At 29.5% G+C, this 10,324-nt stretch overlaps 2 protein-coding genes across 2 annotated transcripts; both read right to left on the bottom strand.

Moving 5' to 3' along the window:
• Window positions 1-1,521: 1,521 nt before the first annotated feature.
• LOC111716959 (cornifelin homolog B) lies at window positions 1,522-5,036 on the bottom strand. Its single transcript, XM_023492473.1, has 3 exons — window positions 4,543-5,036; window positions 2,752-2,839; window positions 1,522-1,645 (listed from the first exon to the last, which is right to left on the bottom strand). Exons 1-3 carry the CDS (start codon window positions 4,595-4,597, stop codon window positions 1,522-1,524), a joined length of 267 nt encoding a protein of 88 aa, XP_023348241.1. The 5' UTR covers window positions 4,598-5,036.
• A 3,775-nt stretch (window positions 5,037-8,811) lies between these two features.
• LOC111716958 (cornifelin homolog B) lies at window positions 8,812-10,024 on the bottom strand. Its single transcript, XM_023492471.1, has 3 exons — window positions 9,955-10,024; window positions 9,059-9,146; window positions 8,812-8,935 (listed from the first exon to the last, which is right to left on the bottom strand). Exons 1-3 carry the CDS (start codon window positions 10,007-10,009, stop codon window positions 8,812-8,814), a joined length of 267 nt encoding a protein of 88 aa, XP_023348239.1. The 5' UTR covers window positions 10,010-10,024.
• Window positions 10,025-10,324: the final 300 nt, after the last annotated feature.

Here is a 10,324-nt window from a genome sequence, read left to right as displayed (position 1 = left end):
AAAATACTAGAGGTTAGTATTTGTTTTTATTTTACTCGTGAAAAATTTCCTGAAATATAGTATTGCATTCAATTTTACTTAATTTCAAACTTTTATAAAAGAAAAACAGATTAAATTCGGTTTAACAACAGCCTCAAAAATAAGTTTACAAGTTACGACTATTTTTCATAGCTTGAAGGTTAAAAAAGGCTGAATTTTAGAATTCCAATCAATATAAAACTCTGCATAAGCATTTCTTGAGGAAATCCAACTTATCTTGGGCCCTTTCCATTTATTTTCTTGAATGAATAAGAATTATTTTTATCCTCTATTTGTGTTTCCCCTCAAAACTGTATAGTTTTCTAAATGTTTACAAAAGTATTTAATCCTTTTAGCTAAAGATATTGTTTACATTCACTCAAATAAACTTGAAACCTAGCCCAAATATTACTTAGACTGAGATGAGATAATAAACAATTTGATTGAAAATTTTTCTTCTACCAGAACAAAATATAAACAAATAATTGAAAAACGATTTTTTTACAAGAACAAATAAATTTGTAAATGTAAACAAATGAATGGAAAAAGTTCTCATACAAGAACAAAATATAAAGAATTGAATTGAAAACTGTTCGGCTATAAGAACAAAATATGAACAAATTAATTGAAAAGTGTTCTTTATCAAGAAATAATTATAAACAAATAAAATGAAAATGTTCGTTTATAAGAACAAAATATAAACAATTCAATTAAAAATTATCTTTTACAAGAACAAAATATAAACAAATGAAATAAAAAATGTTCTTTTACCAGATTAAAATATGAATAAAGTAATTGAAAAAAGTTCTTTTACCAGAACAAATTAAAAATAAATGAATTGAAAAAGTTCTCATACAAGAACAAAATCTAAACAAATGAATTGAAAAAATGTAAATAAAATGATTAATATCAAGGAAATAAGAAAGTAAAAAATTGGAATATGAAGACAAATATAGAAAAAAAGAAATTGTCCTGGAAACTGTTAAAATGTTAAAATCAAAAATTATATTAAAAAATTTAGTTAAAATTTTCATAAAAAACGTATCTAACAGAAATCCCAGAATATTATAATTATTAACAACTACTTCACGAGAAAGTTAAAGGAATTTTACTTTACCAAGGTTTCATGAGACCAATTTTGTCTATAAAACATCCAAAGCATTAAGAAAAATATTCTTATTATGTGGATATAATGTAGTGATACTTATGCTGGGGGACTATGCACTGGCAGTTATAAACACTTTACAAAAAGTGAAAAAATATTCAAAATATTCAGCGAGACGAACAGCAATGATAAGAGATGGAACAAAAACAAATTCTGAGAAAAGGAAAGAGAAAGCTTGAAATCAAAACAAAGAAACATTCAGAACACTGTAATCAACGAATTCTAGATTTGCAAAGTCTTGTAATACGAGACAAACGTACAAGAGGATAAAAACAAAACAAAAATAAACTAAAATAGATTCTTTTAAAGTTATTCTTTAAAAAATGTTGACAATCCCCTTAAATATAATCCTCAAATAATTTAAATTTGATATTTTGATTAATTCTAAAATCTACCTCAATATTATGCTTCTCCCTAGTCTTACTTCTCAACATAAAGATAGGTACGCAGGGAAGCATACAGCTGAAAATAGTTTATATTTAGTTTAATCATTCACTTTTTTAGTTTTTCTGAGCAATCAATAATTGATCTTAAAGGGAGTGTTTGCGAAAAATGAAAGGGGGTATGGGCTTAGTGCGATAAAAAAGCGCTTTTGATCGCTACTAATCTTACTTCTAGCTGTTGCGTCTATAAGGAGAAAATTGTCAAAGACGTCTCATACCAAATAACTTAGCGGTCATACAAATTGAGAAAATTGCAACTTACGTCTTAGACCGTAAAAAATCAATTTAATTTCAAACAAATCATTCAGATATTACAACCTATAGTCATCGATTATCTTTCGCCACATTTGTATATGGTTTATATTTTATAATATTTTTTAATTAATTTGTTTGTTTCTCTTGTCGCTTGCGCAACTATCTAAGAATGCTGCACACCACTCACAATTTTCGAAATCTGTTGAAAACGTTTCCTAAAAAAAAAAATATTATAAAATATAAACTATATACAAATGCGACGAAAGATAATCGATGACTGTAGATTGTAATATCTAAATGATTGTTTGAAATTAAATTGATTTTTTATGGTCTAAGTAGTATATTGCAATTTTCTCAATTTGTATGGCCGCTAAGTTATTCGTCTTTAACAATTTTCTCCTTATAGACGCAACAGATAGAAGTAAGATTAGTAGCGATCAATAGCGCTTTTTTATCGCATTAAGCCTATACCCCCTTTCATTTTTCGCGAACACTCCCTTTATATCAGCGTTTGTTAAGATCTTTACTAGCATGCAATCAGCAATCAGCAACCAAATACTGAAAACCAGCAATTCTAGCAACCAAAAAATCAGTAAAAGCATCTAATTGTTAGTGACCCCTGACCAGCAACTCCTAACTAGCAACGAACAACCCAGCAAACATTTCCAGTAACAAGCAATAAATAGCTAGTAACTATAGCATCCAATAACCAAACACCAGCAAACAGCAACCAAAACCAGTTTGTAGCATTCATGCAGTAACCAAAAACCATAAACAAATAACCAACAACAATCCACCGGCAACCAGCAGCCATGCAACCACTAACCAACAGCCAAGCAATCATTATTAAGCAACCAGAACCTAATTTACCTGAGAAGACAGCAGAGGAATCCACTTTCCTCCAGCTTCTCAGCATTAGAGTAAACCTGACACGGAGTACAGAAGGTTCCCATACAACCTAGATACAATATATAGAGGTTACTGTTTAGATTGAGGACAGTAACACTTCCTTTATGATTTCATTAAAGATGGTAAGAATTCCTTAATGTTGTCATTAAAGATGGTAACCATCCCTTAATCATAGATGATATATCATAGTCAAGGTTTGATGTAATTTTTTCGCTGAGGTTTTATGCAGTACGTTAGACATTGGACCCTGGAACTTACAATTTGTCTTTGGTTTTCATAAAGTTATAGATGTTAAAGGAGTATAGAAAAACATTGTAAGTCTTTAAAACTTGATAAGATTTAGTCTCCTTCTTTGTATTATAAAAATTTAGCCTCCTTTGTATATAAAAATTGTTGGAGATACTAAAGATTTAAACAACCTTGCTGATATTTAAAATTTTGAATTTTAAACAAATGTCTCAATATCTTGGTCAATTCTTAAGGTACAAAAACGGCAGACCACATTTTGGAATTCTGAAAACAAGGCGCCTTTCATGCTACCAACTCTTTGAAGAAAATGCTATGATCACAAGATTTTAGCTACAGTATCTCATTTCTGCTTACTCCAGGGCTCACTATCTACGAAAGTTCTTCTCTAATCTGGACCCTGAACTTCACTTCAAACTTTTTAAAAAATACAAATTATTTTTATAGAATGAACAAATAGCAAGAATAAAAATTTGTTATAGTAAAACCTAAAATTTGCTATGCAGAGGTTTTAGAAATTTCCTAAAAATATCTAGGGTCTACTGAGATATAACAGCTGCGTAGCCCACCGACAAAGATCGGTAGATAGAAGCATACATATAAGCGGGCCGTGCCCTTAATGTTGTCATTAAAGATGGTAACCATCCCTTTAATGTTTGATTCAAACATAGTACCAATCCCTAAATAGTTTGCTTAAAGATGGTAACAATCCATTTAATGGTTTGCTTAAAGATGGTAACAATCCATTAAATGGTTTGGTTAAAGATGGTAACAATTCCTTAATAGTTTGCTTAAATATGGAAACTATCCATACAATGGTTTCGTTAAAGATGGTAACAATCCATTTAATGGTTTGGTTAAGGATGGTAACAATCCATTCAATGGTTTGGTTAAAGATGGTAACAATCCATTAAATGGTTTAGTTAAAGATGGTAACAATCCATTTAATGGTTTGGTTAAAGATGGTAACAAGCCATTTAAAGGTTTGGTTAAAGATGGTAAAAATTCATTTAATAGTTTGGTTAAAGATGTTAATAATCCATTTAAAAGTTTGGTTAAAGATGGTAACAATCCATTTGATGGTTTGGTTAAAGATGGTAACAATCCATTTAATGGTTCGGTTAAAGATGGTAACAATCCATTTAATGGTTTGGTTAAAGATGGTTACAATCCATTTAATGGTTTGGTTAAAGATGGTAAAAATTCATTCAATAGTTTGGTTAAAGATGGTAACGATCCATTTAATAGTTTGGTTAAAGATGGTAACAATCCATTAAATGGTTTGCTTAAAGATGGTAACAATCCATTTAATGGTTTGGTTAAAGATTGTAACTAAGCATTTCATGGTTTGGTTAAAGACGGTTACAAACCCCTTTAATGCTTTGGTCAAATGGTTACTATTTTTCAATGATTTTTTTTAGAGATTGTAACAATCTCATGTGTGGTTTTGTTAAAGATGGTAATAAGCCATTTAATTATTTTGTAAAAAAGACAATTAAAACTTACAGTTTGAAACATCATGACAGCAGCTGAAGGTTCCTGCATTCCATTCCTTACTCATCTTATAACCCAATTTTTCTGAAATTTTTATTTTTAATAAGCTAGAAAGATATTTTATGGTTCTGATTATTCAATTTTTCATTAAATATTATATTTCCATTAAATGATCAAATTTCTTGAAAAACAGGAACACATATAATTTATCAAATTGCAAACATTTTTTGCCTAAAAATCTCAGGGGGGCTTTGCCTCCTTCTGAAAATGTCAGGGGGTCCTGCCACCCCCTCCCTGTATCCGCCCCTGTTCAAGGAGTATATTTTACCATTTAAGAAATTGTACTTATGGAAAGATAGTTAAAGAATATTTTTCTGTAAAAGATCGCAAATTAATTGTGCAGTATAAGTGTATATTAATATATAGGCCAGGAGGAGTTTTTCTTCACTCGTTGATTCATAGCTAGGTTTCTCTCAGAAAACTACTGAAGCTCATTCGCAGTCTGAAATATTAAATAAATCAAGATTAATCAGGAAACTTTTTTTTCCATTTATAGTTTTATAAGGGGGGGAGGGGGGGCCACAAAATGTAATACTCTTCGGGAAATTTAAATAGTGTATAGGTATAAACTAGCGCACCAGTCAGAATGTTCCAATCTTTATTTTGACCTCAGAAATAAATTCCGCGTGCCCAATTGCCTATAAATCAACATACAACATGTAAAATATGTGCTAAGATGACCCTCAATGTAATGGTTGGCTAATAGCGCGCTTCAGATATTTTGACCTCAGAAATGAATTCCTTGTGCCAAATTACTTATGAAATGATATACAACAAATAAACTCTGTGCTAATGACCCATAAGGTAATTGTTGGCTACTAGCGCGCCAGTCAGAATGCTCCAAGGTGTATTTTTACCTTGAAAATGAATTCCTTCTTCCAATCTTGTTATTATTTTATGTATCTCATTCTATATGTGTTTCAAGAGTGTCAGGATAAATTTAAATGCAATTAATGAAGTAAAGATTGATTTATTGACAAAAAGTTGTATCTGTTCAAAACCTGAAAATGCATGTAATAAACAAAAGTTTAAGTTTGCATGCAAAAAAAACTCAGCCTCCTACGACAAAGCTAAGTTATGTTTATACACTGTTTAAATTTCCCGGAGAGTAATACGTTTCGTGCCCCCCCCTATTAGAGTAAACCTGACACGGAGTACAGAAGGTTCCCATACAACCTAGATACAATATATAGAGGTTACTGTTTAGATTGAGGACAGTAACACTTCATTTATGATTTCATTAAAGATGGTAAGAATCCCTTTAATGTTTGATTCAAATATAGTACCAATCCCTTAATAGTTTGATTAAAGATGGTAACAATCCATTTTATGGTTTGTTTAAAGATGGTAACAATCCATTAAATGGTTTGGTTAAAGATGGTAACAATCCATTAAATGGTTTGGTTGATGATGGTAACAATTCATTTAATGGTTTGGTTGAAGATGGTAACAATCCATTTAATGGTTTGGTTAAAAATGGAAACAATGCATTTAATGGTTTGGTTAAAGATGGTAACAATCCATTTAATGGTTTGGTTAAAGATTGTAACAATGCATTTAATGGTTTGGTTAAAGATGCTAACAATCCATTTTATGGTTTGGTTAAAGCTGGTAAAATTTAATGGTTTGGTTAAAGATGGTAACAATCCATTTAATGGTTTGGTTAAAGATAGTAACAATCCATTTAATCGTTTCTTTTAATATGGTAACAATTCACTAAAAGGTTTAGTTTAAAAATGCAGCAATCACTTTCATGGTTTGGTTAAAGACGGTAATAAACCCCTTTAATGCTTTGGTTAAACGGTAACTATTTTTTCAATGATTTTTTAGAGATTGTAACATTGCCTTATATAGTTTTGTTAAAGATGGTAACAAGCCCTTTAATTATTTTGTAAGAAAGACAATTAATTCTTACAGTTTGAAACATCGTGGCAGCAGCTGAAGGTTCCTGCATTCCATTCCTTACTCATCTTACAACCCGATTTTTCTGAAATTTTTATTTTTAACAAGCTAGAAAAATATTTTGTCATTCTGATGATTCAATTATTCATTAAATATTATATTTCCATTAAATGATCAAATTTCTTGAAAAACGGGAACACATATGATTTATCAAATTGCAAACATTTTTTGACTAAAAATCTCAGGGGGCTTTGCCCCCCTCTGAAAATTTCAGGGGGTCCTGCCCCCCCTATATCTGCCCCTGTTCAAAATGTATATTTCACCATGTAAGAAATTGTACTGATAAAAAGATAGCAAAGAATATTTTTCTGTAAAAGATCGTAAATTAATTGTGCAGTATAATTGTATATTAATATATAGGCTAGGAGGAGTTTTTCTTCACTCGTTGATTCATAGGTTTCTCTCAGAAAACTACTGAAGCTCATTCGCAGTCTGAAATATTAAAGAAATCAAGATTTATGAGGAACATTTTTTTCATCGATGGTTTTATAAGGGGGGGGGGAGGGGCACAAAATGTATTACTCTACTGGAAATTTAAATAGTGTATAGCTATAAACTAGCGAACCAGTCAGAATGTTCCAATCTTTTTTTTTGACCTCAGAAATAAATTCCTCGCGCCCAATTACCTATAAATCAACATACAACATGTAAAATATGTGCCAAGATGACCCTCAATGTAATGGTTGGCTAATAGCGCGCTTCAGATATTTTGACCTCAGAAATGAATTCCTTGTGCCAAATTACTTATGAAACGATATACAACAAATAAACTCTGTGCTAATGACCCATAAGGTAATTGTTGGCTACTAGCGCGCCAGTCAGAATGCTCCAAGGTTTATTTTTACCTAGAAAATGAATTCCTTCTTCCAATCTTGTTATTATTTTATGTATCTCATTCTATATGTGTTTCAAGGGTGTCAGGATAAATTTAAATGCAATTAATGAAATAAAGATTGATTTATTGACAAAAGTTGTATCTGTTCAAAACCTAAAAATGCATGTAATAAACAAAAGTTTAAGTTTGCATGCAAAAAAAAACTCAGCCTCCTACGACAAAGCTAAGTTATGTTTATACACTGTTTAAATTTCCCGGAGAGTAATACGTNAATAAAATGAAAATGTTCGTTTATAAGAACAAAATATAAACAATTCAATTAAAAATTATCTTTTACAAGAAAAAAATATAAACAATTCAATTAAAAATTATCTTTTACAAGAACAAAATATAAACAAATAAATTGATAAGTGTTCTGTATCAAGAAATAATTGTAAACAAATAAGTTGAAAATGTTCTTTTACAAGAACAAAATATAAACAAATAAATGAAAAATGTTCTTTTACAAGAACAAAATATGAACAAATGAAATGAAAAATGTTCTTTTACCAGAACAAAATATGAATAAATGAATTGAAATATGATTTTTTTTACAAGAACAAATAAATTTGTAAATGTAAACAAATGAATTGAAAAAGTTCTTATACAAGAACAAAATATAAAGAATTGAATTGAAAACTGTTCGGCTATAAGAACAAAATATCAACAAATGAATTGAAAGTGTTCTTTATCAAGAAATAATTGTAAACAAATAAGTTGAAAATGTTCTTTTACAAGAACAAAATATAAACAATTCAATTAAAAATGATCATTTACAAGAACAAAATATAAACAAATAAATGAAAAATGTTCTTTTACAAGAACAAAATATGAACAAATGAAATGAAAAAAGTTCTTTTACCAGAACAAAATATGAATAAATGAATTGAAAAAGTTCTCATACAAGAATAAAATCTAAACAAATGAATTGAAAAAATGTAAATAGAATGAAGATTAAAATCAATGAAATAGGAAAGTAAAAAATTGGAATATGAAGACCAATGGTTTACAAGACCAATTTGGTCTATAAAACATCCAAAGTGTTAAGAAAAATATTCTTATTATGTGGATATAATGTAGTGATACTTATGCTGGGGGACTATGCAGAGGCAGTTATAAACACTTTACAAAAAGTGAAAAAATATTCGAAATATTCAGCGCTGCGATCAGCAATGATAAGAGATGGAACAAAAACAAATTCTGAGAAAAGGAAAGAGAAAGCTTGAAATCAAAACAAAGAAACATTCAGAACACTGTAATCAGCGAATTCTAGATTTGCAAAGTCTTGTAATACAAGACAAACGTACAAGAGGATAAAAACAAAACAAAAATAAACTAAAATAAATTCTTTTAAAGTTATTCTTTAAAAAATGTTGACAATCCCCTTAAATATAATCCTCAAATAATTTAAGTTTGATATTTTGATTAATTCTAAAATCTACCTCAATATTATGCTTCTCCCTAGTCTTACTTCTCAACATAAAGATAGGTACGCAGGGAAGCATACAGCTGAAAATAGTTTATATTTAGTTTAATCATTCACTTTTTTAGTTTTTCTGAGCAATCAATAATTGATCTTAAAGGGAGTGCNCAGCCAAGCAATCATTATTAAGCAACCAGAACCTAATTTACCTGAGAAGACAGCAGAGGAATCCACTTTCCTCCAGCTTCTCAGCATTAGAGTAAACCTGACACGGAGTACAGAAGGTTCCCATACAACCTAGATACAATATATAGAGGTTATTGTTTAGATTGAGGACAGTAACAAGTCCATTATGATTTCATTAAAGATGGTAACCACCCCTTTAATGTTTGATTCAAATATAGTACCAATCCCTTAATAGTTGCTTAAATAGGGTAACAATCCATTAAATGGTTTTGTTAAAGATGGTTACAATCCTTTTAATGGATTGGTTAAAGATGGTAACAATCCATTCTATGGTTTGGTTAAAGACGGTAACAATCCATTAAATGGTTTGGTTAATGATGGTAACAATCCATTTAATAGTTTGGTTAATGATGGTAACAATCCATTTAATAGTTTTGTTAAAGATGGTAACAATCAGTTAGTTGGTTTGGTTAAAAATTGCAACAATTACTTTCATGGTTTGGTTAAAGATGGTAACAATCCATTTAATGGTTTGGTTAAAGATGGTAACAATCCATTTAATGGTTTGGTTAAAGATGGTAACAATCCAAATAATGGTTTGGTTAAAGATGGTAACAATCCATTTAATGGTTTGATTAAAAATTGCAACAATCGCTTTCATGGTTTGGTTAAAGATGCTAACACTCCATTTAATGGTTTGGTTAAAGATGCTAACACTCCATTTAATGGATTGGTTAAAGATGCTAATACTCCATTTAATGGTTTGGTTAAAGATGGTTACAAACCCCTTTAATGCTTTGGTCAAATAGTTACTATTTTTCAATGATTTTTTAGAGATTGTAACAATCCCTTATACAGTTTTGTTAAAGATGGTAACAAGCCCTTTAATTGTTTTGTAAAAAAGACAATTAAAACTTACAGTTTGAAACATCGTGGCAGCAGCTGAAGGTTCCTGCATTCCATTCCTTACTCATCTTATAAGCCAATTTTTCTGAAATAAATAATATAGATATATATCATTCTGTTCTCATTAATCTAATATAGATATATATCATTCTGTTCTCATTAATCTAATATATATATACCATTCTGTTCTCATAAATCTAATATAGATATATACCATTCTGTTCTCATTAATCTAATATAAATATATATTATTCTGTTCTCATTAATCTAATATAGATATATATTATTCTGTTCTCATTAATCTAATATAGATATATATTATTCTGTTCTCATTAATCTAATATAGATATATATTATTCTGTTCTCATTAATCTAATATAGAT

This window comes from Eurytemora carolleeae, unplaced genomic scaffold (assembly GCF_000591075.1).
Source record: "Eurytemora carolleeae unplaced genomic scaffold, Eaff_2.0 scaffold2258, whole genome shotgun sequence".
In the NCBI taxonomy this organism is placed as follows: Eukaryota; Metazoa; Arthropoda; class Copepoda; order Calanoida; family Temoridae; genus Eurytemora; species Eurytemora carolleeae.
Note: the sequence above shows the minus strand (reverse complement) of the source record. Positions and strands in the feature narration are given on the sequence as shown.